Source organism: Halictus rubicundus, chromosome 2 (assembly GCF_050948215.1).
Source record: "Halictus rubicundus isolate RS-2024b chromosome 2, iyHalRubi1_principal, whole genome shotgun sequence".
Lineage (NCBI taxonomy): Eukaryota > Metazoa > Arthropoda > Insecta > Hymenoptera > Halictidae > Halictus > Halictus rubicundus.
The window spans coordinates 11,632,269-11,652,496 of record NC_135150.1 but is presented as its reverse complement, the minus strand read 5'-3'; the positions used below and the strand labels follow the sequence as shown (position 1 = coordinate 11,652,496).

The 20,228-nt window shown below is 39.8% G+C and overlaps 2 protein-coding genes across 4 annotated transcripts in view; one reads left to right on the top strand and one right to left on the bottom strand.

Moving 5' to 3' along the window:
• The window catches only part of LOC143365261 (small ribosomal subunit protein eS19), a 168,617-nt gene that overhangs the window by 25,461 nt on the left and 122,928 nt on the right, over positions 1 to 20,228 (bottom strand). The gene's annotated exons all lie outside the window — the stretch shown is intronic.
• The window catches only part of Appl (amyloid-beta-like protein), a 59,860-nt gene that overhangs the window by 13,808 nt on the left and 25,824 nt on the right, over positions 1 to 20,228 (top strand). For all 3 annotated transcript variants that reach the window (XM_076805286.1, XM_076805284.1, XM_076805283.1), the window contains exons 2-4: positions 13,172 to 13,225; positions 16,365 to 16,496; positions 19,975 to 20,101. In XM_076805286.1, coding sequence (XP_076661401.1) covers positions 13,172 to 13,225; positions 16,365 to 16,496; positions 19,975 to 20,101 — 313 coding nt within the window. The remainder of the gene's footprint in view (positions 1 to 13,171; positions 13,226 to 16,364; positions 16,497 to 19,974; positions 20,102 to 20,228) is intronic.

The window sequence follows — 20,228 nt, the reverse complement described above, 5'->3', positions numbered from 1 at the left end:
AAAATTGGAATTTATTAGCTCACATTTATTAGCATTTTAATCCCACTATATGTACACGCGCTGTCTCCGGCCATCGTGATTTGAGCGAGGTTTGATTTTCCTCGTACGTTTCATCGACGATCCTAAAGGATTTCTGGTAATTATTTTTACGTTGTATAATTATTATCACGTTGCCACGGAACGTGCAAGAATACGGGAAAATTCAATACAGTATTAGCAATAGTTTTCTGCGAATATCTCGAAAACTAAAAGCGACCCCCCTATATTGGAAAAGGAAAAAGTTGTTCAAGATGTCGAAATCTATAACATGTGTAAATTTCATAAAAATCGGAGACGAGTGGTACTTTCTAAATAATTATCGGATATCTTAATTTCTTTTAATATATGTATGATCTTAAGCTAATCTGTTTATGTAATTATAAAACATAAAGAAACATGAATCACAAGTCTCTTCGACAAAGCATCTCTCTCGCGCGTCTTTCGTTTCACGAGGAGAATTGGGGTTTCGTTCATGCGGTGCAACGATTTGACACACTACCAAAAATGGCAGTAGCAGCCGGTATTTAAGGATCGAAGAGGCCACGGTTTTTCCGGAGAATAGTTGCGACAGGGATTATGCTCGCGCACGCGAGGGTGTATAAACTCTAGATACAAAAACAGGGTAACCAAATGCTGCCCGACAAACTTTGTTTACCGTGTTTTTGTGTCTAGCGTTTTGTACACCCTAATCGTCTGACCTGCCTAGTATAATCTGACCCTTTGCCTTCTCTCGGCGCGTGTACCGTTTGTAGCCGGGAAAATGGCGTCTCTCGCGGGTCTTCGTCTTTTAATGACGAAGACCGGCACTTTCACGAATTTGATCGGTCGACTTTGTTCACGACGAGTCGCCACGCGACTCCAATTAACCGGGAAAGAGGTTCCTTTCGCCGTGAACTCGGTCGGGAACGCCGATCGCTATACCCTATTGCCGCAGTTCGCGAATTTGTCGAGCGCAAAAAAAAAAAAACGGTCCGACAAACTGCTGGATAAAAATTTAATCGAGCCTGATACATTTTCGGGCGCCGTTTTCAATTTGCTAAAAGCGCCGACAAAGGAGGGAAAAATATCGGGAAAACGTTTCTTTCGGTATTCCCTGGAAATCGAGCGTAACAGGATTATTTGCTGCGGGACATGTTCGTAGAGCATAATTTTTAACTGGTAGTAATTTTTCCGCTCTGCTTTTCGACGTAAGTGTACTGTAAAATTTCGATAATTCGGCGTCGAACGAGTCGTTGCGATCGATGGCCATTTTAAAGTACAGAATTTGAGTAATTTAATTGGCAATCGGTAATTGATGACGACGGTGCGCAACGCGGGACCGTTCGAGTGTAATGTAAATATGTGTGGCAGATTACTTTTGCCAATTACGTTATTGCACTCGTCACGTGGGTTTGTGAAATTAGTTTCGCCGTTTCGATTGCATCGAAAATGCAGTTTTGTGGTCTGACGTTGCCGGAGACTGGAGCACGATCTTTATTTTATGTGGTAATTAAATTTTTACAGGAATTATTTAAATCTTGCTCGTTATTGGTTCTTTCTTTATTGCAATTGTTATTAAAAACATAAGAATCGTCTGTATTTAATGAAAATGGAAAAGCGCTCATCAATTTCGAAATTTGTCCGAAAAAATATTTTCATGCAATTGTCCATTCGTTTTACAACCTTCTTAGAACGATGGGAGTTTATTAAATTACAAAGTAAAAATGTTGTTAACGGGAACCATACACGGAGATTCGAAGTTTTTGAAATAAACACAATGCACAAAATTAAAATAACAAGAGTAGGATGTGCAGCTGTTATTCAGCTGCCTCCTACGGAAAAACGAACAATAATTCAACCGTCCTGTGTTACAAGATGAAAAAAGATCGAAAATCAACGGTCCACATTTTTCCAAAATGAAGCCCATAAATTCGTACGCTGTTTTCAAAAAGTTGGTTCCACTCCTGTGTTGCAAGTCTGAAGTGATACGTGTAGGAGAGACAACTGCTACGACTTCACTTATCTTCTTTGGAAAAACAGACCATAATTTAACTGTCGCATGCTGGAGGAAGCGTTGAAAACCGCCGCTCCAGATTTACTTTTTCCAAAAAAGGAGCTCATAAATTCGTATTCTGTTCAGAAGAACGTACGACTCGAGCGTCTTCATATTTTTCACTCGGCTTTTCCGGTCGCAGGGAATTTTTCCGCGGGCGATTCCTCAGCGGAAATGGATTATCCGGATCCGTGGGGCGAGGGACTCGTCCGGTGGTGTAAATCGACCAATAAATAACCGTATTTAGACGCTCGTGGGGCGAGGAAAAAGGGAACGCTGTGGAACGAAATGTCTAGTTTCTCGAAGATTGGCTGAAATATCGAAATGTCGAAACTTTGCGACGTAGCTTCATTCGATCATTATTAAGCAACTTTCTTGTAAGAAACTGCCATTAAACTGTGCAAAACAAACAACTTTTTTCACTTGATTCTGCAATCATTCTTTCTGCAAAAAGGATTAAACTTGTATGCATTTAGGACAAAAAAGAGTAGAAGCAATTTAAAACAAGAAAAACACTAGGAACATTGACGAGCATCGATGTACTTTTTAAAATCGTCAAGGAGAGGAAGAACATTGGACATTCAAATTTTTATTTTGCATAAAGCTCCTTAGCGATGAATGACGTTGTCTAATTTGGAAACATCAATGCTTAAAAAATGATAAGTAGACGGTGGCGCTGTATGCAAGTGTGTATGCACAATTTCCAGGGAAATGGAGGCGAATAAAAATTTATTTCTAAAAATAATTTTTGTATTCTAATTTTTCAAAGCAAATGCATAAAATCCGCTGTCCAGTCTTTCATTTAAAAATCAATTGTTTCAATTGAACCCGTACTAAAATCGTCAACTTCCGCGAGGAAGTGGTGCACGATATCGCAAGAAAATTCTCCGCGACAACCACTTGGAAACCTCGTATGATTTTCCATGAAATATCCGACAACAACGGAGACAAGCGAAGATAGTTATGTCGAATTCCGCGGAGTCGCGGCAGCGCGTCTCCCTCGCGTTGTCAGAATTCTGTGTCACACAGCTTGGAACGTACAATGATCCGACAGCCGCGGAAGAAGCGGAAACGGGAACAGAAAGGGAGTCAAAAACCTGGTTCCACTTGGACCGCCTCGCGAGCGGAAAGGGGGATCTGTAAAAGCATCTCTTGTTGCGGGCTCGAGAAAGACACAGGACAGAAAAGACACGGGGCCTCGGATTCACGCGACCACCGGAGCCCACCAGCCGCTGAGCAAGCGCGTTCGCGCGGCCATGTTTCAGATTAAAAGCGCTGGAAACACACCGGCTCGGATTGAAAACACCCCGGGACGCGAGACTACCTTTTCAGACACCGTTTATTTAAGTAATTGGAATTTAGACCACTGAAGGAATCATTTTTTTCATCTTTCAGATTGGAGTCGGGGGCCGCGCGTTTTTCGAAGATTAGTAGGCTGCGCTCGCCTTTCATGCTATTCCTACCCGAAAACCTTCTATGCAATTTGACTTTCGAACATTCTGGAATTTTTTAGTTACGCCAGAGAAAATAATTACCGTGTACCGAGGAAATTCATGTTTTAGCGAATTTTCTAAATTGGACTCTTTTCAAATGAATCGTAAACGATCTTCCTTTATCATTTCATTTGACAATTTTGATCTGTAGATTGTAGATCTTAATGCAAGTTTTTATTCTCATAGAAAAAACTGCGACTAGCCTTTCGTAGACGAGGATTTCCTAAAATGCATACTGAAAATCGTTCCCTTGGAGAACAAGATTGATGCAAAATGAAAATTTTCTATCCTGGTGAAATGGAAATTTATTTTCTTTCTTAATATGCTTCAAAGTTTTTATTCTCATAGATCAAGAAAAACTGCGACTAGCCTTTCGTAGACGAGGATTTCCTAAAATGCATACTGAAAATCGTTCCCTTGGAGAACAAGATTTACGCAAAATAAAAATTTTCTATCCTAGTGAAATGGAAATTTATTTTCTTTCTTAATATGCTTAAAAGTTTTTATTCTCATAGATCAAGAACAATTGCGACTAGTCTTTCGTAGACGAGGATTTCCTAAAATGCATACTGAAAATCGTTTCCCTTGGAGAACAAGATTTACGCAAAATAAAAATTTTCTATCCTAGTGAAATGGAAATTTATTTTCTTTCTTAACATGCTTAAAAGTTTTTATTCTCATAGATCAAGAAAAACTGCGACTAGCCTTTCGTAGACGAGGATTTCCTAAAATGCATACTGAAAATCGTTCCCTTGGAGAACAAGATTTACGCAAAATAAAAATTTTCTATCCTAGTGAAATGGAAATTTATTTTCTTTCTTAATATGCTTAAAAGGTAGAAAATAATGTAACAGTGTCTTTAGATTCTCCTAATTTTTTTACTGTTTTAAATTACGCCTACTCGTTTTTGTGATAACCGCATAAAATCCGCTGTGTAATTATAAATTAACGTCTTAAACACTAGGGAGGGAGGGGGGGGGGGAGAAAAATGTATATCGATAATTTATTGATAGAATGGTTAAATGTTTCACCGCATGCTCAAGATAGTTAAATCAAAACTGTATGTTCGTGAAAAATTGTGCTATTCGAAACAATGCTAATAGTGTTTGGAGTATTTTTCACGGAGTCTCTGCCAGGTGTGCCGTTCTTCGGGAACGGTGACTTCTGAATCATCTCGCGCGATGCAGACAAGGTGTGGCAAACGCATTCTGCGGCGTGAACGTCGTTGTCGCGAATTACATCGAGGTGTACGTCACGATCTCGTTTAGCATTCTACTCGGAGAAGTAATAAGAGTAGATGATGGTATCGCTCGACTCGGGTGTTCTACCCTCGAAACGAGATCGCCGTGTTTCAAAATTCTGCCCTATTTTGCACGCCCCGCGCCGCGACGCTTCGTTGATGGCGGATTGTTTGGGTTGGGTTCGCGACGCGTTGAGTCGGCTCTGGTTAGCTAAGAGTATTGATTCCGTATGCGTAGTTCTTATAGCTGAACGTGTAACACTAAATATAGAACGTTGTTACCGGTGCATTTTCATTCGCCAACTTTTTTACCGCCTGGTTTAGGGCACCAAACGACGGGTTCTAATATTTTTAACACTAAACCTACCACGGCCGGTCAAATTGACGTTTTCAAACTTCTGCGTACAATTTCGTGCATACATTATCACATCGCTATTTATCTTTACGACTTTTTTTAAATTATGTATAAGATTTTTCAGTATTTATTTCTTGTTTTATTTCTTTTTTCCCAAGAAATAAAAATATGTATCTTGTCCTATCCACCGCGGCCGATCAATTTGACCGCACGAGATAATATGGTATTTGCTCTTCTAGACCTAAACAATTAGTATAATAGAAAGGCTATTCTCAATGTGGCACGGCCAGCTCAAAATAAACGAGCCGTCTTATTGAATGAGACGCTATCAAATTACGCACGTGCCTGGTTGATAATGCAAATGCATCCGAACCGCAAAGGTGGACGACACAGTACAATTTTTTGTATAATTGAAATTATATGAGAATAAAGTATCGTCATTTTATGGAAGTTGTTCATCTACTAATTCATTCAGCAGCAAATTGACTATTATCTACGTTTAATGTATTAACAACTTTTTAAGGACGGGTCATTTCGACCACGTATGGTAGGAACAGGTATACAAGAAGTGTCGGTACGTTTAGTGTTAATTTACGATTATCGAGTAACGACGCATCCATAAGCAATGATTTAATGAATTTTAAGAATGGCTAAACATTTAGATAGGCACAATCTTGTTTATAAATGTAAAACAGCCACTTTTAGCGCTCCCAGAGGGCAGATTGGTTCTTTCGTTTGCTTCTGGAAAATCGACAGCAAAGAAGCGGTTACTTACATTATTAGCCGAGGATAGTTAACAGATTACATTATCTATGCAGAAAGTTTGCCCGCCGGATGGCAGTGCTTCGATAATCCAGGAAATTGATGAAGTCGTTTTAAAGTCCGCGCTCTCTTGCAAACTGTTCCCGGGCAACAAGAAAAAGAAGAAAAAAAAAAAATATCAGAAGTCCGTCGAATCAAAGAAGTTCCATCACGCGGATTGCTAATTTCGATTATCGGGGAAATTGAACGTCAGCTGGGAGAGGGACCGGCGTCGTTACTCTGAGATTTTCAGGCTCGGAGCTTCTTTAGAAACGCTTAACCTTCGCCCGTCTATTTTTTGATGCCTCTTAAGTCGGCTGCTAAGCCGTTTGCTTCGTACATACGTCCAAACGTTTCCGGCGGCCAGATGAGTGCTTGCAAAAGCCAATTTATACTGGGTGTCGACGAACTATGGAGAGTGTCTGCAGAGTGACTGAAGCTGCGCGGAATAACGAGTCGAAAAGTTCCAGTGAAATTGTTTCCTGGTCGCACCGTTTTCGAAATAGTTGAGTCAGAGTTTTGACTTCCTGAAAGTCGACCTATTATCGAAGGGGACAAGTGTGTGCAAAAATTAATTTATGCAGGATGTTAGCGAACTATTAAGAGAACCTGACGAGGTGATGAAACCGCGTGGAATAACGAGTCGAAAACTTCCAATAAACTTTTCCCGTAGACTGCGTTCTTTTGAAAATAATTGGATCTGAATTTTTACTCATTGAAGGTGTTTATCCTCGCGTTTAAAAAATTAGCATATCAACATTGTAATTATTTTTAATTACCCCATTGTACAGCTCCACAACAATTTTAAACACCTATAGTGGTTAAAAAATTTTACATAAATTTTAATTTTAATATTTAATATTTTATTTTAATATTTTCAATATCTAATATTTCTTAATATTTTGCATAAATTTAAGTTTTTAAACTACAGATGGACGTGGATGGGAGAACGTAAAACATTGTTAAAAAATTGTGATACACAAGGACTAACGTGCAACATGCTTGCTAATTTAACTCTTAACAATGTTTTATGTTTTTCTTTTCTTCTTTTGTAAAAATGTCACAAAGCCTCTGTGAACGTCCATTCGAAGCAAAAATGTGTGCTGACGATGTCAAACGTTGAAGCTTCAAAATTCTGCATATATCGTGAATATGTTAAAACTGTTCTGTAACAATTGAGGTTTCTGGAGGTTCGAGAAGGATTTTCTGATTCGCGGAACAATATTTAAGATTCACGAAAATATTCTACGAGTTCTACGAAGATTTTAGGGGGCCCGTGAAAATGTTTTAAGTCCACAGAAAAACTTTCATGAGCTATAATAAGTTTAGGGATCCATAAAAGAATTGTAGGGTGTGTACGAGAATATTTTGCGCGCTCTACAAAAATTTTAGGGGTCGTTGAGAACGGTTTAAGATCTGGGGAAAAAAGTTTGAGGGTCCACAAAAATTTTAGGGGCTGCAAAAATATTTTACCTTCAATTTTGTTGGGGCTTCTACGAAAACTTCAAAGGCTGCAGAAATTGTAACCAAATTTTATAGAAATTTTAAGAGCCGACGAACAAGGTTTGCGAATATTTTTGGAGGTTCTACGAAAACTTTAGGAGGCCACGTAAAACTCCCGCAAAAACGTTAAAACTTATGAAACCATTTCCCGGCTTCTACGACACGTCTGGAGTCCCGAAATAATTTCCAGGGCCTATGAAAATATTTTAAGGTCCAAGAAAATGTGTTAACGGGTTCCAAATTGTGGAGAGTTGTATGTTTTAAGACTCCAAAAAAAAAAAGCGATAGTCTTCTTAAAATTTTAGAACAGGGTCTCCAGGATTATTTATAGCTAACCAGAATACAATTTTAGAATATGGTCGTTAAGCCTTTGCGGAGCTGCTTCGAATCGATTGGTGACAAGAGTGGTATAGGGGATGATTCAAACGCAATACAGCCTAGGGCCTGCAGACGTCATGATGCGGCCCTGTGGGAGAGTAATGGTCAATGGCACGTTATGCAGACAGACCATCATGGAATCGGAATCGCGACGTTATCGCTTGAACTAGGAGCATTCTTTCGCGGACGGGAGTACGTGAATGAAATCGTCGAAGGAACACCGAGCATATTTCGATGGCAGGAAGCAATGCATCGTGGGTGGTTAAGTTCCTCTGAAGTCATCCTAAATTCCACTCAGAAGTCATCTCTGGCTAACAACCCCCAGAAGAAACGTGATCTCTATGAATTTTTTTCCGAAGAACCAATAGACTATCTTGTTTAACGAGCACCTTACTTGAAAGCACATACATTGTGCAATGTATAGTAATTGTTTTACTGCAGAATCTCAAAAAATGTCGGAGCAACGGGATTTTTCTAAGATGGATCACCAACAAAATATTCATAAAGACTCTGTTAATAGTAAAGATTTAATACATTAGATTCTGTTCATTTAAAATTTTTTTATTTACGATTATTGAGGGTGTAGAGATGTATTCGTGAGGAACTGTTCAATAGGTTTATTATTTCTTTGGGCATCTATTAAAAAATCGTTAAAATTCCGAATGAATACATTTTTGTTATTTTTATAAAGCAATGTAAAATAGTCCCTTTTAGCGCTCCGTAAGCCTATTGTCAAGGTCGCATAGCAGAACGCAAAAATACAAGCTAAAGATCGCGGCAGTCGAAAGGGTCAGAGCACATTTTCCTCGATGGCAACCAGTCTGCAATTTTCCGCGGATAAGACGCAGGCCAGGTTTTCCGCTTTTTCCCGTTCGAGCAGATTGTCCGTACCATCTCGAGCGGCTTCTATCCGCGCTCAATAGCCCGTTAATATGTCATTAGCCGAGCCGTGATGACTAAATCAGCGATAGAGCCGCGTGCACGCTCGCCGACCGATTACGCCCGGAATCTAATTCCCTTGTGTTACTTGTTCCGAGGCAGCTTGCTCTCTCTCTCTCTCTCGCTCTCTCTCTTCTCTCTCTCTCTAGCCGAATATCTCGCGTTATATCGGCCGGCGTTGTTCGAAAGTTGGACAGATTGGTTCGGAGCACCGTTAAAACGGCTCCCCGAACTCCGGTAAAATCGGGAAAGTGGGATTGAACGGCGTTTACCTCGAAAGAGAGGGAGGGAGGGGGGAGAGATCGTTAATTGTTTTGCCCGAGCTGTGTTTTTGGCAAGTCAACGGAGATCTCGTTCGGCGAATCGCCGTCGAGGAAATTGAAAACGAAAGAGCTCCCGGAATTGCCGGCACGCCGCGCGATCATCGTTGTGTTTTCCCTCGAATCGCGTTTTAGTTAGCTCTCCGTTCCCGGCGTTGCATACTCGACCAGTTTGCCTCTCGCTAACTTATTTATTGAACTGCGATTCAATTGATTCCGCCGAGCCCCGCTGGAGAACACCGGGGTATACCACCTTCGAGCAGTCCTGATTAACCTGATTTTTCTCGAAAATCTTTAAACGCAATTTTAAATTTTTATTTCGATTTATTTATTTTATCTGAAATGTGTGCGTGTCATTTCTAACAATTTCGCGAAATAGAATGAACTGATCGTTTCCAACAATTTCATAAAAAATTGAACTGTTCGGCATCATTTATAACGATTTCATAAACGAAAATAGTGTATGCGGCTTCACAAACAATTCCATTAAAAAAGAATGCATTGTGCATCATTTTTAACGACTTCATAAAAACAAAAGAGTAGGTAAACTGTGCACCAATCGAACAATTTCATCGAAAAACGAACGGGTTTCTATTGTTCGTATCGTTCTTCGCAGAGATATATAGACGAGTTTTGCGGATTAAATTGCAACTTATAATGCATGGGTCATTAATGTCACAATTACCAGGACAGCGTACAAGGATTAAATGAACGTAAAAGACGAATGTAATTGGCTACCGAGCTAAAACGAATTTATTAATAGCCTCTTAACTGGTAGTCGTTAAGTCCATAAACCAGTCGCCATAGCCCGCGGTATCCGTTAATGCAAATTAGTTTATTTAACCCTTATTCGCATCAAGCCGCGCTGCCGTAAACCATACGATTCGCCGCAAACAACCTCTGCTCTGATTATACACTAGCCCGCGGATTTTTATGCAAATCCTCCTTTCCATAACCAGATTTAGGATGTCACGAATCACTTTTTCCACGATCTATAGATCGATTTATAAAAACATCTTCGTGCATTATTCGAGCTAATTCCACTTAAACAAAAAAAAAAAAAAAAAAAACACGCGTTCCCTTTTAATTGAAATTTTTTTGCTGATATATACAAATTCATTCAACATCCGCGGGCTGCATACGTCAGCAGCGACCCAATTTAATTTTTCACTTTACAAAAATATGAAAAAAAGCGTACTCGTACGTTACCTTATGAACACAACAAAATTGTCACACATATGTTTACAAATTTAAAAGTCGTCAAATTAATTTTATGCAGATTGCTATTTAAAGTTCTAGTATTGCATGTGCCATGATGAGACTGCAGAACTTCGTGTAAAATGAAAATTTATCGATTGCAAGAAACGAGAGCTGCGCGGACGTTCTTCTTTCAACTTTAACAAATACATAACCCTTAGCCCTCGAATGGCGACTGTAAGGCGCCACTAAAAATTGCTCTGTCATTATTCAAAATAGTTTTTACATTATTAAATTTGTTCGTATTTAATAAATTACTAAACACTTCAGTACTGTACGATTAAATTGCACCATTTTCGTATGTATAACATGAAAAAGAAATATATAGAAGGGAAATATTCTAGGTCGGAAGAAATGTTTCGTTGTGGAGTTAAAATAGCTTCTATAATAATAATGGGTATTTTTCAAATCGACAAAACATTGAAACATGCGCTTTAAATGGAACCGTTCACGCTTGTACTTCACGGACCTGTACGGACCTGCACGGACCGGTACCGACCAACATTATCCCGAAGAATGTTTTGCCGGTTCGGTTCGTGCCGGTGCATGTCGATACAGTGAATTCTCGTTACGAGTCAGTTGTGCGGTTCCGGCGACTGACTCTTAGAGTCACATCCGTCTATAAGTCATAAGCCTATGACTACTGACGGATACATACCGCGCTGTCTTAGCAGAGTGAGAAGAGAAGAACTAAATAGTTCCTCGTCGCTGTTCGATCCGCTCATTTTGACTGTTTTTACATCAACTGACGGTTTGTCGCCGGAGCAGTGTACACTAGGGTGGACCTTATTTTTCGACCATCTGATTTTTTTTATGCGACCCCCTAGATCTGTTCCAGATCCAAAAAAAAATAAGTTCTGCCGAAGAAGAACTCAATTGGACAACAGGAAAGGGTGTCGCAATCGGTTTGAAGTTTGAAAATTTCAGTAATTTCCCTTTAATTTTACATGCAACTCAAATTTTATGTTTTAATGATAAGAGTTACTGTTATAACATAAAAATATCATCTTTTGGTTGTATAATAAGAAATTTTACTTGAAAGTTTCAACAATATTGTCAATATTTTGGTTTATTACATTACGGAGTAGAGCTATGAGCGCGCCAAACGGTCGCCAACAGGCCCGAATATTCAACTTTTTTAAAAATTTCAAAATAGTTGGCCTGAAATTAATAAAAATAATTACATCCCGGGAACGCACGACGATTACGTTCTGAAACATATTAATGATATAAAAAAAATCGAAATTTTTAAAAATTACACAAAAATGAGTCACCCAAGAGATGACTACAAAGAACTTTTAGAATTAGCAATAATTTTTCTTGGGGGGATTCCTTTGGGTGGCATTTCATTCAAAATGCCTGGCGCATTTCACCATGCGAGGTGGATGGCTAAAATAATATACACTTTAAAAATATTTATTTTTCGAATCGAATTTCCTCTCAACCAGGAAGAGTATAGTAGCATTAGAGATACATGTGTATTTCTAATTAACATTTATATTGAGCCGTGGATTTTGACCCCAATAGCTGCTATGGCGCCACGTGTACATCTAGAATTCATCAAAAATATAATTCATTACAAAAATGTTAACGAAGAAATAAGCGATGTGGCATTAAAAAAAATTGTGAACCATTTATGGTACTTGTCACCGGAGAATGCGGCGCTATCGTTTTTTGATAAAAAAGTTTCAGTAGAAACAAAAAGATCGATGGTGCAAGCACTACAAAATGTAAACAATAATAATAATTATAAGAGATACATGACAACGACTATAGAAATTAAAAATCTTGCGAATTTGGAAATACAACATTTCGTATCATCTGAATCAAATAATTTTTTCAAACGGTTCAATATAAATTCAGATTTTCTTTTAATTGTTCCAGCACTATGGGAAACTAATAATAATTATATCGAAGCGATAGGTATTATAACAAAATTAGAAGTTGTGAATGACGTTGCAGAAAGAACAGTAAAATTAATGAAAGATTATAATTTAACGTTATGCAAAAACGAAGAAGAAAAACAATTCATATTACAAATTGTAACCGATTATAGGGAAAAATACCCAAAAATTGATAAAACAACATTAAGTACAGACTTTTAAAAATTATTTATACTCTTATTATAATTAAGCCTATAAACAAAATATTCAATTATAAGTATTTAACTGTCTTTTTCCACTTTTCCTTATATTAATGTGAGATCAAATTTTATATTTAAAAAATAAATATTAAAAATTTTGCTTAAACAAATTCATTAAACAATTTAATTTTTGCTTTGATATAATAAGAATATTACATTAAAATAGTGTTTAATGACCAGTGGGATTGAAAAAATGTGTACTTTTTCATTTTTCGCAAAATTAAAATTTTTTGCATAAACAAACTCGTTGCGACACGTCTTCCCTTTGTCCGATCGACTTGAAATTTGGAGGGAATTAGTTTTTTACCGAGTAGAACAGATTGCAAGGGTCGCATCAAATGAATTAAAAAAAAAATTTTGCACAAGAGCAACTAAGGTCCACCCTAGTGTACACATAAAGCATAAACTGTCGTGCCGGTATGCCGGTTCGTACCGTGGACGTTACGTGCCGGTCCATGCCGTGTAGTGTAAATTGACCTTAATGTGTCGAGACGCGAGTCTCTCGACGTGCTTCCGGCGAAGCACGGAGACAGCTTTAGCGGATTTTCTCGAACGAGATTGACGGAAGGACGCGCGAAAAATTTCAAGAGAGTATCCACGAGGAGACGTCTCTCGGCCGCGTACACCGTTTCACGCGTGCTGAATTTCACCGTTGGTTTTCTGCATTGCAGGCGGTGTCGGAGAGGCTCGAGTTGGCACCAGCTGGAGGAAGATCAGAGCCGCAGGTGAGTACCACTCGAGAATGCACGTTTCCTTTTTCTTGCGAATTGCGAATGTCATCGAGCCTCCTCCTCCTCCCCCCTCGGGCGTCTCGGGATTTTGCATTCGCGATTTTGCACCGCAGACGTCGCAGCTGCTTGTGTCTCTATAGAATAGCGACGAGTCTCGGAATCGTTTCCGTCCCGTGGCTCCAGGCTCGCATCGATTCTCCGGTTAATTTTCTTCTTTCTCTCCTCTCTCGCTCTTTCTCTCTGTGTCCGAGAGACCCGTAACGAGCCGAAGACTCGAATCGGTCGACCTCGATTTTATCGCGGCTTTTGCGGAACGTTGACGCGATGTTTTTTAATACGTCGGTAATGGTTCGATGCGGCCGATTTATGCATAAAACATGCGACCGATTCAACGACGAAACGCGAAGATAGTAGAGCGAATAGCGTCGAGCAGATATTATTTGAACGACGGTAGAGCCGCTCGAGTGGACGTAATTGGTTTTTCAGGGGAAGAAAGTGGAGCAGGAAATTATGTTCGAGTAATGTCGAGATGTATGTAATTAACTCGGGACGGATTATGGTCGTCCAAGTAACTGGTTTACGAGGGACGAAAGTGAAACGGATCGTTATGCCGGCTCGCAAATGAATGTGTTGTCGGGTCGTTTAATTTCGTTTCTTGTGCGTCGGTTCGCGCATTCCACCATTAACACCAGATTTACGAGACCCGACGAATGACTTGAGATTATAAAGATTCATCTGTGGAGAATAATGATTCAATATATTTATTTCTGAATAAATCTGAATAAATATATAGTTACTTTTAGTGACCCATAAACCTAGTGTTGTTGGGACTGTAAATGTTTGATTACCGCTTTAAAGTTCATGGTTTCGCATAGTTTCACAAGTTTTAATGAGTACTCAGATGTTGGTCTTTCGATCAACTTCTGATTATGTCCATTGGATGCTCCTCTGGAACTTCCAATTTTTTGTTTCTTCTTTATTTAGTTCCTTAGAACCGAGAACGATTTTTACAGTTTCGAAGGGGTTTATATGAATAGAAAATTTTTTTAAAGAATTTCTATGTGACCGGGGGGTAGTTTTTCGAACATACATTTTTGTACTGTACCTTAGAGAAATTGGCATTGAAGAAACATTTTTACAGGCCACTCAGAGTTTCATTTTACACCGGGAGATAAAAAGGGGGCTTAAGAATTATCAACCCCCGAAGTACCTGTATGAAGTTTCTGAAAAATGTCATAGGTTCATAAAATCCGGAATCTAGTTATGAAACTTCATTAAAAAGAGGAAGTTTTGAAGAACTACCCCTTGAGAATCTGTATGGCTGAATAATTGAGAATCTGAATAATTCCTCAACCTCTAATTGCCTGTGTGGATTCTAACGCGTTTCGTACTTTGCATTTTTATCAGAGTGCATTGTGTCCTTTTCGAGTTAATTTAACCTTTCGAGGACGAATGTCGCCATATTGACAGCAACGGGTTCGTCTAATCCTTCCATTCACAAAAAAAAATAATTTGACTATTTAAATAGAAACCGTCAGTATACATTTTTTTTCACAATTTTTCCATTAAAATTGCAATAGAACCGCGAGAAAAAAATCGCAGATCAATTTTTGAGAAGTGTTTATAAATTTACATTACACCGAACGTGGAAAAAATTTTTCAAACTCCGTAAAATTCCAGAATTCGAAAAAAGGGAAATCTCAGCTTCTCAATTGGTTTTATAAAAAAAAGCAGAGCATTTGAGAAAAGGTTCAAAGGCACCAAAGTAGAGACCTTACTGTTTGAATTGAGCATGGTCGGAGTGTCGTAAGATTTTTTTATATGCAGCTACAGGTGTTCAAAGATCGAACATTTTTACGAACCTCTAACCTCCTTGTTCTGCAACAACGAGTGAGACTCGTGGTAAGAAATTAGGCAAAAACATTAAGCACGAGCCTGATCCGCGGTACCACGTTCGGACCAAACGTAAACAACACGAGCCTGGCTCGTGGTACTTCATTCGAGACAAACGTAAACAACGCAATTCATGCCCGTGGTTCAGTTCTCGATATTTTCTATCTTTCCTTGCGCCGAAATATACATGTCATAAATGAGCCTAGTCTCCGGCCGCTTAATTTTGTGCAGTACGCAGTGCATTTTCCTTGCAATTTTTCAAACAGTTCTTAAACAATGAGGACTGTTTTATTTTTCGATGGTTTTAATACATGTGCTCATATTCTCTATGAAACAAGATGTGCGGAAGAGTTAAATATAAGAATAAAAGAATTGAATTTAAACTGGAGGAAAACATGTCATATTTGATTTGAACATTTATTGGATATCCCTTCTGAGTAGTCATCTTTACTCTTGTAGAGATGATGTTCTAAAATAGAAGAATACCAAAGTATTGTAGAATAAAACATACCAAAGTATTAAGCCTGAGAACCAGATTAAAGAAAGCATGCCATGTTTGTTGAAAGTCTACTGAATGCTGCTTGAAACTACAAAGTACATAAACGTCTCGAGAATATAAATAATATTTCCTAATGTGGCAAGCACATTCGTGCTCGGAGGTTTAAACTAACACCTCGGACCGGCCGCAAATCGTTCAGACGAACATTAAAACAGTAATTTCGTTGAAAAGGGTGTGCAGAAAACTAGTTTATCCCGGCGGAACTCGACTCGCAATTCGTTCAAGAAACTGCCTGTCGCGTCTAAGACTCCAGCTGGGCATTTAGAGGTGGTTGAACCTGTTGGGCGAGCAGTTTCCGAGGAAATCCTCGTCCGTGGACTTGCGAATCCCGAAGATTTTCGCGTGCCAGGTGCCGGGAACGGTTCGCGACTAGCATTTCTCTCCGCGTTCGCGAAGATAACCCGGGGGGGATTTTTGTATTCAGACCGTCCCGGCGTGCGGAGCCAGCCCGTGTCGTGTTTGAAAAGGTCGCTCGCGTCGCAAAGTTTCTCCGGCGTTTTAAGATTTATCGCGTGTGTCGAGTAAGTAGTAGGCAGCCTACGTGCGTCGTCGTCACCGGTCGCGCGTCGTTCGCGTTTTATTTCGCGGTGTAGGGGGAGGAGGAGGGGGGAGGGGAGGATGATCTGGTGACAGGCCGAGGCTGGGGTGACTTTCTTTTTATGCGAAAAACACTTTGCGAAGGTTGCGACATTATGCGAGACCGGCGAGGTGTATCTGGCGCAGCACATGGGCGAGCAGGGCCGCTGGGTCCCCTCCACCGACAAGAAGAGCTGCATGACGGACAAACTCGAGATCCTCGAATACTGCAAGAAGGTAAGCGAACACGTTCCTTTTATTAGAAGGCCGCCGCCTTCCATTGCAAACCACCCACGAGCCCCGTTCGTGCTCGTTCGTTTCTGTTGGGCACGGCCACGCAATCGGTCCGTAAAAAATCCGCAGTCGAGTATGCGAACGCGTCGCTGCACGCAATTGCACGTCACTGTTGTTAGCGTTTCGTCGACGCTAACGTGTCGACGACCCCGATCGTTCGACTTCGATGCTTCTTCATCCACTTACAATTAGTTAATCCCCGAATGATCAAGATGCAGCAGCCGATCGATATTTGCGAGAAAATCGCCACCGAAATGTCGTTTGACGCACACTGTTACTCGATATCTTTCTGATTGTATAACGTGAAAAACAGCGACAAAACATTTTTGTTTGTAATGAGTTTTTTTTTATCACACCTTTACCAACATATTCTTCACACTTTTCCGATTAAAACGAGACCAAACGCGATACGATTCGAATCATGTTCACTCGTTCTATCCACAGTACAGTAAAACTGTTCTCTCGGACACGTTCGGATAATCGAGGTTCTAGTTTATCGTGGATTAAACAAGATAATATCATCCGAACTGTGTCGTGTGTGGGCTTGTTTTAAACAGAAAAGTGCAACAAATATGTTGGTAACTGTTTCCTAAAGAAATAATTAAATACTAATAAGTAATAATAATTATTAGTATTTAATTAGAAGAATAGCCCACCGTTCGAGGGTTAAAGGCGTATGTTTTGTAATAGTATACTATAGGCCAGGGCTTTCTTTTTTACCGGCCGAACCCTCCGCCAAGTCCAATACACCATCACCCAGGGTCCTACTGTTCGCATTTACTCCTGGTGCTGGGAGACGCATCACATCGGGTCACCTCCAGTCGCAGTGGACTTATCCTCTTCCATTACTATAGGCCAGGACTGCTTAACTTCTTTTCCGTCACCATCCCCCCTCTCCCTTCTCCCCACTACTGGGGGGTACCCCCTTGAGATGCCATGAAGCTCGCTCGCCGAGTAGCACAAAATTGTAACAAAATGAAATACAGCTACGACTCTCCTTTCCCCCGTGACCTTTCCCGCCTAGCTTTCGAAAAGACACCGGCCTGTCGTACACAATAGGGGCTTTTTTTCGAAAGATGAAGGTAGGGGAAAGAGTGGCTCACGAGCCACCAGTTAAGCAGCCCTGCTATAGGCAAAATTGAAATAAGCCTCAATAAAAACCAAGTAACTTTACAATCAACATAACACACCCAACATTAACGTATCGTTTCAATTTCATCACGCGTTAAAAGCATAAAAAACGGATCGTTTTGCGTCGGCTAGCCGATTCTAGTATAAATCGTTAGCACCTCGAAATTCATCGAGCATATCTGAAGTTCGCCGGGTGTGTCTTCGGGAGCCAGTATATCGCATTGTCTGGAGAAAAAGCTCGTTGAAGTCGGACAATTGGGGTCCTTGTGATCGAGAGACGCGGGGGCTCTCTGTTTCGCGGCGCGTTCGCAAACGTTTCACGGCGAGCGCCAGCGAAGTCGGGCGAGAAGTGGTTTTCGATTCACTAACACGGATCGGTTTTCCCCGATCCCTGTGAAGTGACTCGCATCGCGTGTCGTCGATGCATGCGAGCCATTATCGGGTGAAAGGCACTGGATCGCTCGCTCGCGGCGATCGAAATTAACGCCGCGACTACACAACACACCCTCCGCAAACTCGCGATATCCCTCGGCGCACGTGAAATTGTATGTGTATGTATCCGATGAACCGATTTTTTTTCCCGCTCAACGAGACGCGGCCGCGAGCACGATCTCTCGACGAGAATTGATTCTTCCGGGGTGTAATCGTTCTCGCGATCGTAGACCTTGGCACCCAAGCCGATTTTATTCTGCTTTTTGCTAAATATGAAACGATAAACTGTTTACTTCTATGAGAAAATTACAAGGGTATTTATATAGCAAAGCCATCGAACACCGTTTAATATTTCTAATGGTGAAGAGTGCTAGAGGGTGGTTGAACTATTTTGCTCAGAATTGTTCTTCATTATGAAAAGACATTTTGAATATAAATAATTATTTGTAGCGGTTGTTTGCCAACGTCTGCCTAGTTGCTGAATTACGAATCTTTACGCAAATTATAACTTTGGCTGAAATTCTGAAAGTTGGTCAAATCGGATTGTGCTACAATTTTGCACATACCCCCATTTTGCATCAGAAACATGTTTTCCAAAAGGATTTTTAGCGACTCGAAACAAAATTTATCATATTACTATCATTTTCTACTTTACCGACCAATTTTGGGCTCCGTACTAAAACACGTGTTCTGTCAATTAAAAAGGGCAGAATTCGCTGTAATGATTGTCTAATAAGGTAGGAAATGATATTAGTGTGATAAAAAATTTGTTTCGAGTCGCCGAGAAATCTTTTTGGGAAACATGTTTCTAATGCAAAATGAACCTATTTACCAAATTTCAACTAAATCGGATTTGACCGATTTTCGGAACTTTAGCCCCAAGTTTAATGGATTATTTTATAAAAATCAGGATGAGGAACGATCTCGATTTGTCATATTAAAACATATTTGTTGGCATAGAGTAAAATTGTCAGTAATGTATTTTAGACATGGGTGAACGCTATAAATGCTAGATTTACGAGAACCGAAATTTATTTTTGTAGACGTTAATTTTTATAATACTATTGGAATTTGTAGGTAATTTCTTTGCAATTTTTTGTAGGCTTTTATAAACGCATGATCGTTTACGGCTGAATATTTTATATATGAAAGCGTAAAGGTCTGCAATTTAATCGTTCCAGTAATTCTTTAAATGTGTTCAACCAGTATCAGCAGTAGTAGTGGTAAATGAATTAATGTTGACAGAGGGCATCATAAATTAGCTTAAAAGGCAATAATGGAATTTTCAGTGCACCGTGGTTCATGGAACTGTTAATTTCATTGGCATCAGCGGTCATTTGATTGAAGCAATTAGTCAAATTAGATCAATTACGCGTGATCTTTATTCCGCCATTAGAAATAAGAGCAGCTCGTAAAAAACAATTATCCGAAAAAACTTTTACTGCTCAGTACTCGAAACAATTTAATAATCGGCCATAACAGCGAGGAAAACCATTCATTATAATCTCGGGAAGATTGAGTAAGAAAATTAATTAAAACATGTAGCTCGCTATCTTGATGAAAGTAGATCGGATACGAAACATTTTATCAAAGATATCGCTGCACAAAAAATGTGCTCACCACGCACGTTCGACGTGCAATAAATGTACCAATATTTACGTTTGCAAAACTGTGTACTCCGAGAGATATTTTCTGGAAAAGGCGTGTGCCGTTAACGCTGTTGTAAAGTTCTGTTTATGTTCCGATAAGCATCGTCTTATCGATTTCATCGCTTTTTTTTTGTTCTTGCCGTACACACTTTTCCTCGAAAATTTTGAAGTGACATAAGGCGTAATGTAACTCGTGGCGATGTTTTCAGGCTTACCCTAAGAGAGATATCACCAACATTGTTGAGTCATCGCACTACGTAAGGGTCAGTGGATGGTGCAAGCCTGGAAGAACCAAATGCAAATTATCTCGTTGGGTCAAGCCCTACAGATGTCTCGGTACGTACAGATGACGAAATTATTCTAAACTATTCCTCCACACTGCAAATTTTATTCAGAGTTCAAGATTTGTACCCTTAAACCACGATGAATTTATTAAAACCCACGAAGCTCCACAAATCGTGTA